The following is a 21722-nucleotide window of genomic DNA, read 5'->3' as shown; positions in this document are numbered from 1 at the left end:
TGAAATGTGATGCTACAGCAGAATGCTAAAGATTAGATGGGTAGATCACATAACTAATGAGGAGGTACTGAATAGAATTAGGGACAAAAGAAATTTGGGCATAACATGACTAGAAAATGGGATCAGTTGGCAAGACACATTGTGAGGCATTATGGGCTCATCATTTTAGTACTGGAGGGTAAAAATCATAGAGGGAGACCAAGAGATGAATTCAGCAAGCAGATTCAGAAGGCTGTAAGTAGCAGTAGTTATCTGGAGATGAAGTAACTTGCAAAGGGTAGGGTATCATGGAGAGCTGCATGAGACTGTTATTTGGACTGAAGCCCACAACAACAACAACACAATTAACAGCCAACTGTCCACCAGGTGATCTGCCATGCCAAAGTGTGACCAAGAGCAAAGTGGACCGCCCTGTCACACAAAATGCAGTTGAACATAACATACTCGATTTCAATGGCTGCTTCACAACACAGGCCATCTGGATCTTTCCCTCCACCACCATCTTTTCTGAACTATGCAGATGGAAGTTATCCTTCTACACTCTCACAATTATCCCAGCCTCAACCTACAGTAACCTACTGTCCCCACATCCTCCAACCTACAGTTTCAGCCCTCTCTGTTATATCACCTCCTCCCTTTTCGTGTCCTGCCACCTTCACTGTGTGCCACCCTCTGCCAATGCACCCACCTCTCCCTTTCCACTCGCCTTTTCTTTTCCTCACAGCCCACCTCCTGACACTGTTCCTGCCAGTCTCGTCAGACTGACATCTAGTCCCTGCATGCCCCACCAGACAGCACTGATTCTCTTCCCCCTTCCTGTACCCTGCTATCCCTGCCCCTTTTGACATGTTCCACATCATAATGGCTACTGTACCATGCAACTGATCAATGGAACATGCAACCAACTAACTAATGAACTTCCCTTTTCCACTTCAGAATACTGTTCACATGGCAGTCACATTCTGGCCAAAGCTGCTGGTTGTAGTGGCCATGGGTGTTTGAGGTTTTCTATACTAAGAAGTCTTTGGGTGAAAGCTATAATGTGTAACAGTCAGTAGTAGCAATCTATCCTTTCTCCTAATGTTTCTGAAAACATTGGTTATGCAAAACCTAACATCTACTTTTCTGATATGAGATCCAGGAAAGTCATGAATCAAGGCAGTGCAGAGGATGTAGCATTTCTTGACTTATAAAAAGAATTTGATGCAGTACCACACCAAAGCTTATGCATGTATGATAATATGTGCTATCAAATGAACCGTGTCACTAGACTAAGGACTTCTTCATATGAAGGTGCAGCTTGTTATCTTGGATGTAGAATCATTGATAGATGTAGAAGGAACTTCAGGCTTGCCCCTAAGAAGTGTGTTGGGATCCTTACTGTTCACTTTGTATGTTAATGTTCTGGTAGACAATATTAACAGTAACCTCAGACTTTTTGCAAATGACGCAGTTATCTATGATGAAGTACTGTCTTAAAGAAGCTTCACAAATATTCAGTCAAATCTTGATAAGATTTCAATGTGGTGCAAAGATTGGCAGTGTTCCCTAAATGTTCAGAAATGTAAAATTGTGGACTTCACACAACTGAAAAGATATAGTATCCTGTGGCTACAACATCAGTGAGTCACAACTGGAATCAGTCAGTTCATACAAATAATTGAGTGTAACTATTTGCAGGGAAATGAAATGGTGTGATCACATGGGCTCCATTGCAGGTAAATTAGGTGTTACAGCTTGGTTCATTGGTGGGACACTAGGAAAATGCAGTCACACCTCAAGGGCAGTACTAGACTGATTACAGCAGTTGTTACCAAACCTTTTTAGACAATTACCTCTGAACGAGATCACATAAAAACCAATACTCCCAACAGAGTTTAGTATCTAACTAAAGCTGAGATCAGAGAAAAATTGTTTCAACATTCTTATTTTTAACATTATGGGAAAATGCTTATTAATTATGTCATTAAAGCTGAACAAAAAAAAACATACATGTTTTTCTAGATGTTATATATTAAATCAAGAAGTAATTAAACTCAATGAGATTGTAGGTATTGCTTATATCTAACAATCTTTTTTATTTTCTGTTTTGTCTCACCCAAGACACATTGTAAATCATGTTCCAAGTTCAGTCAGTTCTTTGCTTTTGTTTTCATTGCCACCCTAATCTAAAATTCACTTTCAAACTTGCAAGTTGTAGTGAGTGGAATCAGTATTCTTCAGGCTTTTTCTGATAACAATACCGAGTGATCCTCTTTACTTCAACCATCATCAGTTAATTTGTTGCCCAAATAACAAATTTTTTTGTTGATGGTTGAAATCCCTATTCAGCCATCCAGATCTAGGTTTCCCACGATCTCCCAAAATTGCTCCAGGTAATGGGCTGTTAAACTCCACTCTAGTTTTCATCTGATAATGATGAATACTTGTCACAAATGTTTCTCCAAAATGAAGCTAGTTCTGTTTTAGAGAAATCTATTTCAGTCCACTGTCTTCACATAGTTCACAAAATTCTGCCTTGGATTGAGCTTCACAATCTGAAAATATCCCTTCATTCACTGAAAATGGTACCTAGGTGTTTACTTGTCAATTCTCCACTTCAGGAAAGCAGTCCCTGGTGGAATTTATTACTAATGATTTGTGCTGAGTTATTTCATGTGTAAATGAGCATTTTTCACCGTTGGAGTCAAGCAACACTATCAGTTTTGTGAACATTAAAATGTCTTGAACTTTAGCCTTGTATTGGTACAGCTATAATTTGGGTAGAAAACTGAAAACTTTAACTTATGTTATCAAAATTTGCTTGCAATCCAAAGTTAAACACACTTATTTCTACAGATAAATCAACAAGATACTTTGGCATTTTGGAAATAAATATATTTTATCTTATTTTGGCATGTAAGTCTTTGTCCTTTTCTGCCTTGCAGCTTCCAGAACAAAGCAGTTCTTGTTGAAGCTCAAACACTCATGTCACCTGACAGGATGTCACATAGTCATCATACCTTGTTTGGAACAAGAGCATCACTTTTGTAAAAGAGTCCACAATTGCAGAAAGTGCAAAGTTATTGCCCAACTCTGTTTGTGAGATATTGCAGTTGCACAGTTTATGTCTATTATTCATGGTCTAGATCCAACAGATATTCAGACTCTAGGAACAATACCTAACAAAAATTTTTGAATGAAAATTCTTGTCACCAAGCGGTGATGAAAGCTTTTTCCTTTTTTTTTCAAAAGATGGTGCAGCAGAATAAATGCGGCAGTTGCAATCTTTACTCACTCCAGCCGTAAGCCTGGGTATGCTCTAACTGAAACCATTATGCATGGTGCAGTGACACTCTATACAGCCATGTTCAAAGCATCATGTGTGATCATTACACTTTCTTTAATGTATTGACAGCGTGTGGAATGTGTTTGAAGTGGTGTGCTCATTGTGGAAGTGCCTTAATGTATTCAGATAATGTTTATTTGGACACTGAAATTAAGCTTAAAATTGGCAAACAAATCTTCACAGTTGAGGAAGAGATATGACTTTTATGATCATAAAAATTTATTTTGATATGTTAGCTACATTTCATACACAGGAAGGTATAACCTTGTGTACATTATCCAAACAGTAGCATCATTGCTCATAGAAGTTGGTTGGTTCATGAGCTTCTTAATGAAGAAAGCACACATGGGCATAATCTACTTGTACCTTAAAATGGATGATGGAATGGGATTAGGAAATTCCTTGCAGATTACAAGATTTTGAAAAACTTCAAGAGATGATTGAGGGCAGGGGCACTTTACAAAAAGTAACAATTTCATATTGTCAGTTTCTGCTCCCCATAGATTAGCAAACACACTTTGTACTCATAATTCAGTGCAAATTCTTCAAGGAAAAGAAAGACACTTCATCAAGCTGTAACGTGAGAACCTATAAGATGCAAAAGAATCAAATGTTTTTACTGAATTGTTTCCCTGTAATAGTTTGAGAATGATTCTGTAGAACAACAAATACAACTCTAGAATCTGTGGTTTTTAATTTTTTAAGCAAAAAGTAAAATGTTTTCCAAAAGTCTACTTCAGCAAGGGATACAGCTTTCCTTCATTTAAATACAGAATTCTCTCTCTCTCTTTTTTTTCAGTGGGGTAGCAGATGACTCAGCTTTCTGCTTTCTTTCGTTGAAACAAACCTAGATGTGCACATGATTCTTTGCATGACATGGTGAGGAACTATATATAAAAGAATCCAAGACTAAGAACTGCAGCATTGAGTGTGAACAATGAATCAGTGTATACTAAGCTTTACAAGAGGAGTGTTGTCTAGGGCTCCATGTGTGGATCAGGCATATTCAGGAGGCGTATCTTTGATCACATTCAGAGCCATTCACCACACTGTGATGATAGCATGCATTTTCTCTTGTTATTTTAATGATAATATTGTACCAAAACACACCTCATAGGTTTCTATATGGATATTCCTCACCCTAAATTTTTCCAGCCTCACAAGCTTGCAGCCACTATTATACCCATGGTTGAAATCAAATACCTGTGTGCGCAACTTTTATTCTGCAGTGAAAATGCTTGCTTGAAGCACTTGCAGAACTCAGTTCCATCCTTGCTGTGAAGTAATTTTAGACTGTAACTACGTACATAATTTATGGTGAACTTTTTGTAAGTGCTGCTCAGTTGCAACACTACCACGAATAAGAAAGAAACATACACAACTACTTACATACTATCAAACCACCTAATTATGTTCAGTAGTCAATGAAAGGCAGTGCTGCAAATGAGAAATTTCTTACTCAATAGTTTACACTTGAATAGGGCAAATTTCACTCACCTGCTTCTGTTTCTCATTTAATGCTCTTAAATACACTGAGAAGATAGTGCAATTGGAGGCAACAACAATGCACTCACTTCACATATCTGCTGGCTTTGTTGAAGAGCAAGTGAATGAGTAATGGAAGATGAATGTGTTGCACCAAACAAGGGACCAGATGTGGCTAATTTTCATTGCTGACTGCATGCAAATTTCTGATAATGTTGTTAATATGCCCCCTTTGACCTCCAACCCATTGAGTCATACATTGCTACTTATATTTAACAAATTTAAAAATTAGTTGTCTTTTCAAAATTATTTCTTAAGAAGATATAGTGCTGCCTTTTTCAAACACTTTAGCTTCCTGTCTGAACTGTAATTAAACCTTCTTGTTTTTATCCCCCAGAAAAATTCATTTTATCCCTCAGGGGGTAACTACCCCCAGGTTGGGAACCATTGAATCACATGATGCACAGAGGCATTTAAACAGGTGCAATTCTTATTCACAGTAAATGAAAGCAGCAGGAGGATATCTTAATATGTGGTACAATGGGAAGCATCATCTGCAATTACCTCCACAGTGATTTCAGAAGATGGATGTAGATGTAGAAAAAGAAAGTTGTAAAAGGTAGGAAGGAGGTTATTTATGATCAGAGATGATTTTCCTCGAATATTTAAATCTGCCAAAACATTAATATTATGTTGTGGAGCCATAACTAACACAGTTCAGAGATGGTCCTTACAAGTTATCACTAATTATAGTGCTCTTCTTCGCAAACATATCCAGAATAATTACCAGTTTGTAAACTTAATGATTTCTGTAAGCTTCACAGTGGCAGTACATTTGAAACTGTCTGGCAGTGGTGTATACAATGTCTGCTACAGTAAATCTAATGTTCCTGATCTTTGATAAATGTAAATGTTTGTCACTACAGTGGGGAAGTAATTATTGAATTGGTATTTCACTGGCTTTGTTGTAGCTGTTATCTGAGAACTCATTTGCCTGCTTCTTTGTTTCTCTGTTAATAAATCTCCAGATTGTTTTTGCCTTATTCTTGGAATAATTCTTTTGTTCTGTACTTCTTTTTTTGATCAGGTTCAGGATTTTAGAATACTGAAGGTTGTAGTGTTTCATCTCTTGATTAGAGATAAAATTTTCATTAACATCATATGTTTGAGTCTCGGTCCAGCACATGGTTTTAATCTGCCAGGAAGTTTCATATCAGCACATAGTCCACCGCAGAGGGAAAAGTTCATTCTGGGAACATTCCCCAGGCTGTGGCTGAACCATGTCACTGCTGTATCCTTTCTTCTGGAAGAGCTAGTCTTGCAATGTTCACGGGAGAACTTCTGTGAAGTTTGGAAGGTGAGGTACTAGTGGAAGTGAAGTAATGAGGAGAGGCCATGAGTCATGCTTGGGTGTAGAGCACTTGCCTGCGAAAGTCAAAGGTTCCAAGTTCGAATCTCAGTCTGGCACATGGTTTTAATCTACCAGGAAGTTTCATATCAATGCACAGTCTCCTCCAGAGTGAAAATTTCATTCTGTAAACATCATTTGCCTTTAAATCTTGCTAAATTTTTTCCATTATGTTTGCTCTAAAGAATATGACCAAGTTATTACTTATGAATCTGTTATTCAGATAATTGTGGCAACAAGTACCGCATGGAGATTGGAATAGAAGGAGACATACTAGAATAGAAAAGGGGTGTTTGAATTTGTCCTTAGGGTGCAGTTCCAATCAGTCTTAAGTTTCATTACACTGTACAAATCACAACAAAGTGAATTTTGTTTGTTGGAACAACCATAACACTTGGCTGAACTACATTTCATTATCTCCTTTTTCTTCAGTAGTGCTAGTGTACCTGGGTATATTTCATACTTATTTGTCAAAACCGCATCAAATTAGTGAGTTTCTAGCTCCATATGTTGCCAAGAGTAGATAAAAAATACTCTGGAAATGTACATGACAGTGGAGTATTGCACAGCTCATTTAATAATAGGAAAGGTACACCATTTTATGTGGCCAGCAATTCCAGTACCTCTTTCCTATTTCTAATCTTTCTAATATGTGTGATACACATGTTAATCCCATTGTGTGAAGAGAGGAGATAATCATTGCATTTGACCAAGCACAAACTGTTTGTTTATTCCTTCTTTCTACTTATTAATTCAGAAATTCATCATGGTACTAATACGCACATCAAAAAAAGGTTTGCATCACCTCAGTTCCGAGAGTTCCAGAACCTGTACAGAAAATTGGAATAGATGTCAACATAAACACGATTGCCGCCCTTTTTATTGATAATGAAAACTGCACATTGCGTGTTGTACCACCACACAGCAAAACCTTCAGAGGTGGTGGTCCAGATTGCTGTACACACCTGTACCTCTAATACCCAATAGCACATCCTCTTGCATTGATGCATGCCTGTATTCATCGTGGCATACTATCCACAAGTTCATCAAGGCACTGTTGGTCCAGATTGTCCCACTCCTCAATGGCGATATGGCGTAGATCCCTCAGAGTGGTTGGTGGGTCACGTCATCAATAAACGGCCCTTTTCGATCTATCCCAAGCATGTTTGATAGGGTTCATGTATAGAGAACATGCTGGCGATGTTGTTATCCTGAAGGAAGTTATTCACAAGATGTGCATGATGGGAACGCGAATTGTCATTGATGAAGACGAATGCCTCGCCAATATTCTGCTGATATGGTTGCACTATCAGCTGGAGGATGGCACTCAGGTATCGTACAGACGTTACGGTGCCTTCCATGACCACCAGAGGCATATGTCGGCCCCCCATCATGACACCCTAAAACAGCAGGGAACCTCCACCTTGCTGCACTCACTGGGCAGGTTGTCTAAGGCATGCAGCCTGACCGGGTTGCCTCCAAACACGTCTCTGACAATTATCTGGTCGAAGGCATATGCGACACTCATTGGCAAAGAGTACAAACTGCCAATCCTGAGCGGTCCATTTGTTGAGCCCATCTGTACCACACTGCATGGTGTCATGGTTGCAAAAATGGACCTCGCCATGGATGTTGGGAGTGAAGTTGCGCATCAAGCAGCCTGTTGCCCACAGTTTGAGTCATAATGACATCCTCTGGCTGCACGAAAAGCATTATTCAAGATGGCGACGTTGCTGTCAGGGTTCCTCTGAACCATAATTCGTAGGTAGCAGTCATCCACTGCAATAGTAGCCCTTTGGCAGCCTGAGTGAGGCATGTCATCGACAGTTCCTGTCTCTCTATATCTCCTCCATCTGAACAAAATCACTTTGGTACACTCTGAGATGCCTGGACACTTCCCTTGTTGAGAGCCCTTCCTGGCACGAAGCAACAATGCGGATGTGTTTGAACCGCGATATTTACCATCTCAGCATGGCTGAACTACAGACAACATGAGCTGTGTACCTCATTCCTGGTGGAATGATTGGAATTGATCTGCTGTCAGACCCCCTCCATCTAATAGGCACCGCTCATGCATGATTGTTTATGTCTTTGGGCAGATTTAATGACATCTCTGAACTGTCAAACGGACTGTGTCTGTGATACGATATCCACAGTCAACATCTATCTTCAGGAATTCTGGGAACCGGGGTGATGCAAAACTTTTTTTGATGTGTGTATTTATTTAAGTCATACAATAACACATGTAATATATTTAAGTTTCTCTGTTATCCAGTTTACTCTGTTTGTCTGACAGAATTTTCCAGTCATCAACATTCTAAGCCTTAGACTCTGGATACTATTAAGATGTGCAAGGTACCAAATATATGCTGGTATTTGATGAGTTACATGCTTATATTACTTTGCTCGTAATTTTATAGGAATCGCTAGTAAGTAAATTATTTGGTGATAAAAGGTGAAGTTCCAATACAACAGCAGTATTTGTATGATTAGCATATAATGAAAATTGTCTGTTTTTAGTGTCAGTTACTGGAACTGTAGTGCAATAGTTCCAGACATGAATTTAAATCTGCCAATTACTAAGTATTCCTTTATTGAATAATTTGTTCATTTATTATTATAGATACAGAATTTGTACAGACTGAGATTTCAGTATTTGCAATGTGCATTACTAACTTAAATAAAGATTATCAAAAACAAAGTATACTACTTTAACTAAACAGATGTAAATTTGTAGTATAACATATACAGTTACAGAAAATTTTCCTTAAAATGTCATTGCTCAGTCATTCAGAGAAGTCATATTATGCAAGTTAACCAATATCTGTGTGCATTATTTCAATTATTGTCCATTATTAATTCAATAGTATTGATAGAAACAAGAAATGAAAACCTCTTCATGGAAAACATCAATTAATAAGAACAACATTGCATACTGAGCTGGGTCCTTTCAGGAAACTGAAATGAACAATTTTGAAATGTATTTAAAGGAATATGGTGGAAGAAGGAATTTGTAAAATAAATAAACTGATGGTTGTGATGAAGACAAATAATTTTTATTTGAATTAGAAGACTTTTAGTTTCTTTGCATATGCTATAGTACCTGCATTTCTATTCTGTCAGACATCCAATCTCCAGATATTAAAACTATGTGAGGTACAGTAGGTGAATACTGAAGTTAACATTTCACTTACATTACTAACATTATTTGACACAAGTAATTTACAGGTACTGTGAACTGTACACTTTGACTGCAACTTTGCTTTGCCTATTATATTTCTGTGGAATGTTTCACTAATTTTGAATGAGGAATGTGGATCAATAGGAGATCTAGCTGATAAGCACACTACTTTTCTTGTCTGTAAACTAAATAGTGTGAAAGAACTGTACAAGTATAATTGTTGGTACTTTTTCATGTTAAAGTTACTTTCAACAGAGTTCTGTAACAAGAACATACCTATACATTTGATACTAAAATAGAACATTTTACAGTATATTATACATCTTAATGCAAATTAAGTTACATCTTTATAGCAAAAAACATCTACGGAGGGTGTTTCTGCCTGATTTATGCTGTTGATAAGTGAACTGGAAAAAATAAGACCAATCAAACCTATTGAAATAAAATATTGTAGGCCAAATTCAGTTGTAGCTCATAATTTGCATAGATTTTCATTGACAAAATGCAACATAGAATTTTTCTTTTGAATGGGATCTACAAAGCTACTTATGTAGTATATGTAATTAACTTCTTCACAACATACATGTTTTACAGTGTTAATACATGCAAGGCTTACGTACAATAATGCCAAAATGTTGAACTACAGGTGTTTATTTACATTTTTCCCATTACAATGCTACCATGGCAGAATGATTTTTTTTTTTTTTTTTTTTTGAAGTGAAGCATGTTACTGCAAGAAAACACCCTCACAGTAGTGCCTGAAATACTGCTTGTAAGAAGTAGCTCCAGCAGTTAGGGCAATGAAGTAGCAAATTTTATGAGATCCGAGTTGACTAGCTGAAAACATGAAAGAACATCCAGCAATCCCATCTGTGGCAGATTTCAAGAATGCTGTAAAATTCAGACTGATATAAATATTGTTGTTAGAACATACACATTTTAAATAGTCACAAAAATTTTATACTGAAAGAAAATATTACTTGAATATATTACAAACGAACATAAAAACTGAATATTAATGTTAATAGTGGAGAGAAGAATCTGATTGCCGATGCTGGAACTCGGGCATCTGAAGTAGAGCTACTACAGGTAAATTAAATAACATGGTTGAATGTTTAGGCTCCAGAATTCAACACAGAAAATTATCCTCACAAAAGATAATAGTAGGAAAGAGTTACATCTAAATTGCACCACATGAAATTAACTATATTCACTGTTGCTTTAAATCATTTCTGTCAGTTAGAGATTCAACTTTTTATGTCTTTTTTTTTTTTTTTTTTTGGGCATCCTGGCAACTAGAGATTCTTCTCCCATGTGATTTATTTTAAAATTTTCTTCACATAAACAGACAATATCATCTTTATATTAGAAGGTGTATCATTGATTTTGATTCATTTGATTCTCTGTTTTTAATGTTGAAAATTTTACGTGAAGTTCGTTTTTTACTTTTTTTTCTAAAGCAGGAATTGAGAGTAGAAATTTTTCACAAGTGATTTCCTTATAATGAACTGTCCAAAATTTTTCACCATTTTCTTGGAATATATTTGTTTATTCACAGGTTAACTTAATTTAAAAATTATTCCACACAGATGTATCAGTTCATAATATTTATTAGTTAAATGTGGCACGTCATTTTAAAAATAAAAACTCAAGTCAGATTAATGCTATTGAAATTATAAAATAACAATTACAAACCATTATACCCATACACATCCTACTGAGTAAACTGAAGAAAGTTGCTATAAACCCACCTTACGACTGGCGCACTGTGAATTGGTTGTTCCAGCGCGAATCTGAACTGGCCCAGTCCTTCGAAATATCAGATGCAGATCTGTAACATATATCATAAGTCTGTTCTAGTACATCTTTTACAGTGCTGTGAATACATTGGACATTACAAACACTATGAAAGTATTTATGTCATCAGTGTTATTATACCTTAATATTCTTTGAATCATGTGAATTAGTGATGCAGAAAGTGTTGTGACAGTGCCACGACATTTAACAGTGCCGCCACGACAGTACACGCAAACGGCGATAGAGGCGCTCCGCAGCTCGGCTGAGCGCAGGAGTGCCACCTAGCTACGAACGGCGCTGGCCGCGTCTCACGGCACGGCAGTCAAATGAGAGATACTGAGTTGTTATCATGTAAGCAGCTATTGTTTCTAAGTGAGTGTGTTTGAATACCCATGCAATTATTGGAGATTAAAGGTTATAACAGTTTTTGGCAACGAGGTCAGATATTTTCACTGTGTTGTGGATTTGTGTGTTCGTGATGGGGCAGACATGGAACAGCTTATGCAAGCGCTCATTGAACAACAAACACAGCTGACGGCTGCTATTCAGGCGTTGTTGACGTTGCTTACTCATCGTCTGGCTTCCTCTTCTCTGCCTCCATTCCCTCCTTACGACGAGGCCGCTGAAGACTGGGAGGATTATGAGAAGCATTTGCGGCAACACTTCTTGGCTTTCGGCGTTGTCGATGCTCCTATGTGTAAGTCGTTATTTCTATCTTGGATTTCCCCATGGATCTATCAGCTGCTATCTCAGTTAGCCCCTCTGCGGGAACCTGCCTCTCTGCCCTTCCAAGAAATGTGTGACTTATTGTCTAACTATTACCGAAAAAAACACCCACGTCATTGCCCCCCGTGTGGCGTTCTACCAGTGTCGTAAACAGCCCCATCAATCTTACCGGGCTTGGGCGGCAGAACTACACGGTCTGAGTAGGAAATGTCAGTTTGTCACGGACACTCATCATGAGTCTTATGCTGATTCAATGGTTAGGGATGCTATTCTACAGCATGCTCCTGATAAAGAAGTTCGGCAACGTGCCCTACAACTGCCAAACCCGTCGTTGTCAGGAGTTCTAAGCATCGCTCAATCCTTTGAAGTGTCTCACGCTGCTGGCACACAAATAGACGCGTGGTGTGATGTAGGTGCAGTACAGTCAACTTTCGACACGGACAATTTGCCTGTTTCACAGGAGAATGAAGATGTGGTGGCGGTTCACTTGCGTAAACAACGTCGCGTTGGGCCGCAACGCTCGCAGCGACAACGGCAACCACAGAAGCAGGTTCGTTCCGCACTTCCTTCTTGTCCACGTTGTTTCGTACAGCATGACAGGGCCGCGTGTCCAAAACGTTGGGCCACGTGTAATTCATGTAGGAAAAAAGGCCACATTGCTTCTGTGTGTAAGTCCCCTAAAGTTCCTGTCGACGAGGCATCGGACATGGATGTTAACTGTGTGCTTTCTCAAACAAATAAGTTGTTTGTTACTGTTTGTGTTTCACATGCAAGTGGACACTGGCTCTGCAGTAGCTCTCATTAATTCTTCCACGTATTTGGAGTTGGGCTCCTCTCCCTTGTCTCCAGTTACGCAAAATCTGAGAACTTATAATAAACAGAAAATTCCTATCATTGGCCAGTTTGATGCTTCCACTGCCTACAAGTCTGTTATTAGGCACCTCACGTTTTATGTGATGGATCATGTAGGCACTGAAAACCTGTTTGGTTATGATGCTTTCCAGTTGTTCGGGTTCTCCATTGATGATGATGTGCACCTCATATCTGAGGATATTCCATATCAACAGCTGGATGGATTGTGTTCTGAATTTTCGTCCGTGTTCTCTGCTGGTCTGGGTCATGCCAAGGATTTTGAAGCCCACATTACTCTTAAACCTACAGCTCGCCCTAAGTTTTACCGAGCACGCCCTATTCCGGTAGCGTTGCGTGCACCTGTCAAGGCTGAGATAGACAGGTTAACAGTTTCAGGGATTCTCCATCCTGTTACCTCCAGCGAATGGGCATCGCCAATCGTGGTGGTTTCTAAACCAAACGGGAGTCTGCGATTGTGTGGTGATTTTAAAGCCACTGTCAACGCTCAGAGCCTCATTGACACTTATCCTCTTTTCCGTCCTGAGGAGTTATTTACCAAGCTCGCTGGGGGCCAGTTCTTTTCCAAACTTGACTTATCGGAGGCGTACCATCAGTTGCCGTTGGATGCTTCTTCCAAGGCATCAACACTCCTTGTGGGTTGTATCAGTACCAGTGATTACCATTTGGCGTCGCTAGCGCGCCGGCCATTTTTCAGCGGTTCTTGGAAAAGCTCACGGCTTCTGTTCCCGGCTGCATAAACTATATGTATGACATTGTTGTCACGGGGGCCTCCACTGAGGAGCACCTTCGCAATTTGCATTCACTGTTTCGGGTTTTGCATTCGGCTGGGTTGAGGTGCAATCTGGACAAGTCACAGTTCTTCCAACCCTCCATTGTGTATCTTGGTTTCCACTTGTCCCGTGAGGGTATACGTCCTCTACATCATCACGTTGCGGCCATTAACGCTCTACCCCGGCCGTCTACGGTCAAAGAACTTCAGGCGTTTCTAGGCAAGATTGCTTATTATCACAATTTCATTCCATCTGCTGCGGCGGTAGCTCATCCTCTGCATCATCTGTTACGAAAAAACGTCCCTTTCTGTTGGTCCGACAAGTGTGAGCAGGCTTTTGTCCACCTGAAGGCTCATTTGCAGTCGGCGCCTTGTCTTGCCACATTCCGTCCGGGTCAGCACTTGGTTCTGGCGACTGACGCGTCACAGTATGGCCTAGGGGCTGTTCTCGCCCATCGGTAAGAGGATGGGTCGGAATGACCCATCGCCTATGCTTCCAAGACCCTTAACAATGTGCAACGGCATTACTCTCAAATCGAAAAGGAGGCGCTCCCTATCATTTATGCTCTAAAAAAGTTCAGCGTTTTTTTGTATGGTTCTAAGTTTCACCTCATCACCGACCAAAAACCGCTGGTCTCTCTGTTCAGCCCATCGGCGTCGCTTCCGGATAAGGCAGCTCACCACCTGCAACATTGGGCCTTATACTTGTCTCATTTTCACTATGAGATTCACTATCGCCCCACGGCCCAGCACGCCAACGTTGATGCATTGTCGCAATTACCGATGGGCCCCGCCCCGATTTCGATTGTGATGAACTACTCTGTTTCCACATTGATGAGGAAGAACGTCGTGCGGTTGAGGGTTTTCCACTTACAGGTTCGCAGGTCACGTCGGCTACTGCGCGGGACCTGGTCCTGAGTCAGGTGATCGGTTTTGTTCAACGGGGTTGGCCGGACAGGACCCAGGGCCGGGCATCGGATCCCCTTCGCAACTACCATGCCTTGCGCCTCCGTCTGTCTGTTCGTGATGGTGTTGTTCTTCTGGCCACGGATGGTGCATCTCCATGGGTCGTGGTGCCAGCCTCTCTTCGCAAAGATGTTCTCAGACTGTTGCATGAAGGCCATTGGGGTATTTCTCGGACTAAGTCCCTGGCCTGCAGGCACATTTATTGGCCCGGTATTGATTCGGACATCGCCCACATGGTTGCTGCGTGTGGTCAGTGTGCTCAACAACTGGCTGCACCTCGTACAATGCCCTCTCCGTGGCCTGATCCGGCGCAGCCATGGGAACGGGTGCACACTGACTTTGCCGGCCCCTTCCTCGGTACTTATTGGCTACTGTTGATTGATGCCTTCTCGAAGTTTCCATTTGTTGTTCGATGTCCGTCACCCACCACTGCGTTGACGACGCTGACTTTGTCCAAAATCTTTGCGCTAGAAGGTCTTCCATCCACGATCGTCACGGACAATGGCCCTCAGTTCTCTTCGCACGCCTTCTGTGATTTTTGTACTGGACAAGGGATTCATCATGTTACAGCACCGCCCTTCCATCTGCAATCGAATGGAGAGGCCGAGCGCCTTGTCCGCACTTTCAAAAGCCAGATGAAAAAATTCCTTAGTGATTTTTCCACAGATGACACTCTGCTGCAATTTCCGAGTTCTTATCGCTTCACGCCTCTGGGTGATTTCAGCCCTGCTGAACTCTTGCATGGCCACCAACCGCGCACTCTACTGCACCTGCTTCACCCTGTCAGGCCTTGTGCTGTGTCCCCTTGTATGGGAAAATACTCAGTGGGCGCCGACGTGTGGGCACGAGGGTATGGATCTCGCCCTAAATGGATTCCAGGGTTGGTCAAGGCTCTTCGCGACCGCCGGCTTTGTGAAATACGTAGGGACAACGGCATGGTTGTTCGCCATTATGACCAGATGCACCCACGAGTGGTGGCCACGCCGGTGCCACCACCCCTTCCTTCGCCTCCACCAGCCCGAGAAGCCAGTCCTGTTGCTGCTGCCGATCTACCGTACGTGTTGATGCAGCCGACGTCGCTACCGTTTCCGAGTACGCCGGAACCGGCCCCAGTCGCGACGCAGCCGTCTCTGGGACCCACCTCGCTGGAGCACACCCCCAGGTCCACGACACCTATGGATGCTGCTCCGGAGTTTTCACCCATCATCTGGTCCAGGAGGCATGTTCCACGCACGAGCATCCGTCCTGGACATTTTCGACCATACTCTCGTGTCTCTCCGCGGGATCTTCTCGGGGCCTCACAAGAGGCCATGGATGTCTCCGCACTGTCCGTGTCTCCAAGGAAGTGAGTGTTTTTTTTTTTTTTTTTTTTTTTTTTTTTTTTCAAGGGGGGAAAAGTGTTGTGACAGTGCCATGACATTTAACAGTGCCGCCACGACAGTACGCGCAAACAGCAATAGAGGTGCTCCGCAACTCGGCTGAGTGCGGGAGCCCCACCTAGCTACGAACGGCACTGGCCGCATGTCACGGCACGGCAGTTGAATAAGAGATACTGAGTTGTTAGCATGTAACCAGCTATTGTTTCTAAGTGAGTGTGTTTGAATATCCACGCAATTATTGGAGATTAAAGGTTATAACAGAAAGTATTTGGCATAGTTCTAGTACTTCTGTTGTTGATAAGCATGAGCTGTATCAAATCTCATTGTAGTGTCATGGTTCTGATGAACAAAATACTAATTTTACCTTTATTGGTCTAAGGTATTTTAATATTTAGCAGAATGTGGTTTCTTGATGTTTGGCAGTAATAGAGTGCAACAGTTAAATGTGACAAACTAGTTGTACACAAGGGGAGGGTTTTGCAGTGTAGTGGTTGGAAGACTATGATGCTTGGAGATGATTAACAAGATACAGTTTAACTAAGGACTGGAGAAATTCTTTGTGGAGAGCAGCAAGGTGGGATGGAATCAGTTGTAAACAGGGGTAGTGGTAGGAGGAGAAAAAATACGACCTGGATACTGAGGCCAGGAAAATTATTTTGCTTATTTGTACTCCTACATTTCTCCAGTTTCTGTTGCTATATCTACATAGGAATTCACCCTCTTCTTTCACTTCTTTTTCCTGTGGTCCCTCTTTAGCTACAAGAGAAAGAATTGTTATGCCACTACCTTTTTAAGCTGGCTCCACAACCTGCACCCAGGCAGTTTACCAAATTGAGTTGCGGGCACTGGAAAATTTTGAGCCAGCATGGTGACAGCCTCTGCTCTGCTCCTCTGGTAAATGACAGTTATCTCCATCTGGGCTTCAGATGTGACTGGAACTGGTGCCTTTTCGTAATAAAACTAATGAACAACAGCATAAAGGCTGGCCACCCAGACCCAACCACACTACCTACATTGAGAGGCACTCCATGCCTGTTTTCAACCAATGTGGATTATCCAGTCCCAGCTACAACTATTTGTTGCCTCTACTCTATCCGATTCCCAAATGGTGGTTCATGCAGGTTGAGGCACAGACAGGGAGTGCAGCATGCACATGGAGTATGCACATATACGTGTTTGTGTTTGTAAAAAGCATGTCTGCTGCAAATTATGTCTCTCACTTGCTTGTGTAGAATTTTTTGCTTACCCTCACTATCAGGAGACAATGAGCAACAAATGGAATAAAAATTCACTAAATAACTCACTACAGTCAGTTGTATTAGCTATGGTGTTCAGAATACTACTGAATAATGTGACGTAGGTGAGCAGGACAAGCCTAAACTCAACCATCATCATTCCTGACTCCAACTATAGCTGCTGGTCTCTGTGCTGGGCCTAGCCCTAATCCTGCCATGAGCTGAACTGGTGCCTCCCAGTCGGGGCCTAGTGCTGGCTGACATGAACAGACTCCAGAGCGCCTTCCAGTGGGCCATTGATTCACAGTCCACTCTCAGGTGCTGCCTGCACCTGACTTTCTACCAAGCCACCATCTGCCCCCACTCTGCTGCCACAGACTCGCATCTGAGGGCCACTGTTGCTGTGTTCTTTGCTGGGATCTCAGGTTTAGGGCACAGTGCACCTAGTCTCCATGATACCATATGGCACATCAAGCTTCATTCTTCAGCACATTACACAACCAGTAGTGCGACCAGCACTGGGCTGTCTGTATTGCATCAGCACCTGAGGTAACACTAATGCTGAGTGGCCCTGGTTACAACATAAGCCCATCACACTGGTGTGAATTGCCAATTGAAATTACTATGATTACCACCACACACTGCCTTGTTTTGTGGTGTTCACTGCCACAACCCATTGTCAGCAAATGACACTGGTATACTGATTACATTGGCTGTACAAAAATCTGCTAAATTGATTGCATTAATGTTTCTGCTGCCTTCGTGGTTCCACAATGTCCAAAGACCTGGTTCTTCATACCTGCACACAATTCAACCTTCCTGAATCATCATCATTATCATGGCCTGTTATGACGTCAATAACACTTAGACCATTCTAACCATTCTAACAGTTACTGTAACCAGAAGTGCCCCATATTTTGTGTGACGGCATACAACATTGTCAGTGCAATAGGGTGAGCAGAAATAGGGTGTTTGTTTCTGAATTTTCTACATTGAAATAGTGTGCAGTGGTAAATAAATTATACTGAAGGCCTGGGTTCAAGGTCAGTGAGAAATAATGAGGGCATAGATGTGTACAAATAGAAAAGTAACACATGGGAAGAGAGTGGGTTTGTATTCTGGTATATGAATTCAGTGTAATTTACTGTGTCATAGTGCCCCTCATACACAGTCATCTCCTGTAACATATCTTACATGTGGCAGATACAGACATTATGCCAGGCAGTTCGACAAGTGAGCATGGTTGGTGCTTGAGTTGTGTTACAGTAGTTCTAGAATTAAGTGTCTTTGTGTTTAACCAATTGTTTTTATCCTATTGTTTGTTCTAGTGTGTTAGGCAAAGGCTTCACAATGAATGAATCAACATGTGTGGTTGCCACTCTGGAAATGGACCATAAGCAGTGAGATGCTGTGAAGGAGGATGGAGTCTTGTCTAATTTGTTCTACATGCAACTAATGCTAGCTTAGTTGACTATTTTTTAGAAAAAACAGGAGAAGATGTACACTGCCTGACAGAAAGATTGAAGCACTCAGAAGACATTCTCAGTTGTCAATGTAACTTGTTAAACATACACGCAATGGGCAGGAACTTAAATGATTAGAATTGCAATTATTTGTACAAGGTAGAATGACCACCAGAGTCATTAGACTAGTTTGTGTTTAGTGGTGTTACCAGGTGTGGTAGAGTATAAAATACCCATGAATGGTGTCAGATATTGAGGGTCATTGTGAAGGACACTGGGATACCATGTTCTCATATGAGACAGTGATATCAGCAGCTGAGTGAGCTTAAAAGCAGACTCATTGTGGGTCTTTGTTTCAAAGGTAGATCATTTTGTGTAATATTCGGAGGTGACATTGACCCATTGTTGGACAATTTGGGAATGTGAGAGCTTGTATACTCATCAAGTTCACAGTTGACCACATTTGACCAACACAAGAGAGGATCACTGTATTGTGCAGCAAACACATCATGCACATCACAACACCTTCACATCCACATCCTCCGTATGAGAACAAGTAATGGACTCCATGCAATATTCTGCACCGTATTGCACCATAGGTTGGAGACTATCAGCAACTGTCCATTGGGCACAGTTAATACTATAATACAAATGGCTGTGCTTGGAATGGTGCTATGACCAAGTGGTTATCATGAATTGCTATGAGAAGGGGTGACCTAAGGGTGCAGAATGGTTGAAGTCGCAAGGTAGTGGTATATTGATAAACGGTGCAACTTATGACATTTTGGGACCAACTTTTCAGCTCTCAGCAACTATAACAGGGGCTACAATCCTAAACATAACACATGTGCTACTGTACCTGACTAACAGACCTTTGGATTTTCTATCTACCCAAAACCTGACCTTCCTGAACAATTTCTTGGATCCAGCCTACTTATCTCTCTGGATGAGTTGATAGTAGTGCAAAAGGGTCATATTAGCATGGAGCAAATGATACAGCATGTGTGACAATATCACAGAAATTACCACCACAAAATTGCAGTGATTATTGTCTTGACTTTGAGTACCATTGTAATTTTTGTTCTCATTTGTGCATCCTAAATGTACAGTGCAAAACCACCCATTATCTGGAAATCCTTGCTCACCGTACAGCAACTGAGTGGGTCATTTGAGAAAGCACGTATTTCTTAAGCACAGCAGCCATCAGACATCATAAACAGGACTGGGTTAGTGTAAGAACAGTTGGAATGAGAGAAAGGAAATTGTAAAAGTGTAAAGTTTAAGTGATTTACAGAGGTAATACCAGACTGAAATCCAGTGGACTGGGCCTTCTGAAGAAGGGAGAACTCTTATGTGACTACCTTCCTAACTCAACTCTGCAACCTGTGACCTGGCAAGCCAGCAGGCTGCTTACCAAATTCCACTGCTTGTGCCAAATGATGCTGAACTGGCATGGCAAAAGCCTCCGGTCTCACACTTTGGTGAGAACAGGTTACCACATGCTGGTCTCTGACCCTATTGCTAGTCCTTGTGCAGGACTGGAAGCAGTGAGTTTTTGTAATAAATCAAACACATGCCAGTACAAATGCTGGTCAGCCAGACCCAATGGCATCTGTCATTGACTTTTGTGTACACCAAGAAGTACTCTGCGTCAGCCATCAACGTGACATGGATCAGCCAGTCGCAGCTACAACTAGACACTGCCTCTGTTAGCTGCTGGTCTTTGTATAGCCCTACTGCTGCTGGGAGCCTCCCAGGTCAGGCCTACTGCTGTCTGACATCAACAGACTCCAGGGCACCTTCCGGAGGCCATTGGTTTGCAGCCCACACTCAGGTGCTGAAATGCTGTCTGCCCACATTCCACTTCTGCAGACTCACATCTGTGGGTCAGTTTGCTGTGGTTCCTGGTTCAGGGTGAGGTATGCCTAGTCCCCGTGCTATCACCTAACATCATGGGCTGCATCTGCCAGCAGTTGACATCGCCACTAGTGGAGGCAGTCCTGGGCAGGGTGTATTGCATCAGCACTTGACATAACGCCATAGGGACATAGTTTCCAAATTTTGCAGCTCACTTTTGGAGAGTAAAGTAGCATGACAACCAAAAGTCTCAGAAATGGCAAGAAATTCTTGAAATTACGAGGTATGTTTTATGCATGACAGTTTTCAGTTGCTTGTGGCAGAGTGTGCCCATGTGGGTGGGCTTACAATTTGACCAGTAACATTCTCAGGTTGACCATATCTGCTATCAAAAACAAACCTTTCATGGTTTTTGTTCTGATATTAATTGCATGGCACATCTTCTGAAATTTTTGAATGAAATACTTTTCAAGTACTCTATTTCTCTTAACTGCAAATTTCTTGGATGGTTTGCTAAAGCAACATATGAAGTATGAATGTAGACAAATAATAATAATAATTTAATTTTCTTACTGACCAATTAGGGTCATGTAACAACTTCAATTCCTCTTCTTTCTTTGTTGCTGTTTCTTATATTTCCGGTACTCCCTCATTCTCTCCCCACATCATTGTTCTCGATTTCTTATTTCTTCTTCATTGAAAGCCTTCTAAATTTAGTATCTTTTTTTTAGAGATGTTTCTGTCTGGTTTTTTTTTTTTTTTTTTTTTTTTTTTTTTTTTTTGCAATTGTTTGGTGTTGTTTCTTTCTAGTTCTTTCCTGATTTTTGTAATCAATGCTATTGTTGATTTCTTCTCCCAGAAATACAGGAATATTTGTTTCATTAGCCTGATCTCATTAATTTGGTAGAGGTGTCCAAATAAGATTAGTCTTCTTTTAGCCATTACATCAGATATTTTCCCTTATATTTTTGTAGATCTCTCTGTTCCTTCTCATTTTCCAGCTATCTGTAGTTTGTATTGTACCAATTATTTTCTAATAATGTGTCTTTAAGTCCCTCTGTTCTGTTAATAACAATAATAACACCAAGACAAGCAAAGACATGGATATCTCTGAATATAATTCTAGGGAGTTCCATATGGATCACATGGCTATTTCTCAAACCAGTATTAAAGGAACTATGAATGTAAAAGTAGAAAAGAAACAGGGAATTTGATTCTGATAATTAACTGACTAAAATTAAATAGAAATGTCTCC

General features: G+C 41.1%; 1 protein-coding gene across 1 annotated transcript in view; it reads right to left on the bottom strand.

The window, feature by feature from the left end:
• Positions 1 to 10051: 10051 nt before the first annotated feature.
• Positions 10052 to 21722, bottom strand: part of LOC126456688 (diuretic hormone 45) — a 96112-nt gene continuing 84441 nt past the window's right edge. Inside the window, exons 3-4 of the mRNA XM_050092430.1 lie at positions 11154 to 11233; positions 10052 to 10239 (exon numbers count right to left, since the gene is read on the bottom strand). Coding sequence (XP_049948387.1) covers positions 11155 to 11233 — 79 coding nt within the window. The 3' untranslated portion in view covers positions 10052 to 10239; position 11154. The remainder of the gene's footprint in view (positions 10240 to 11153; positions 11234 to 21722) is intronic.

The sequence above is a fragment of the Schistocerca serialis genome, chromosome 2, assembly GCF_023864345.2.
Source record: "Schistocerca serialis cubense isolate TAMUIC-IGC-003099 chromosome 2, iqSchSeri2.2, whole genome shotgun sequence".
Lineage (NCBI taxonomy): Eukaryota > Metazoa > Arthropoda > Insecta > Orthoptera > Acrididae > Schistocerca > Schistocerca serialis.
The sequence above is the reverse complement of the archived record's forward strand: the minus strand, read 5'-3'. Positions and strand labels throughout refer to the sequence as shown.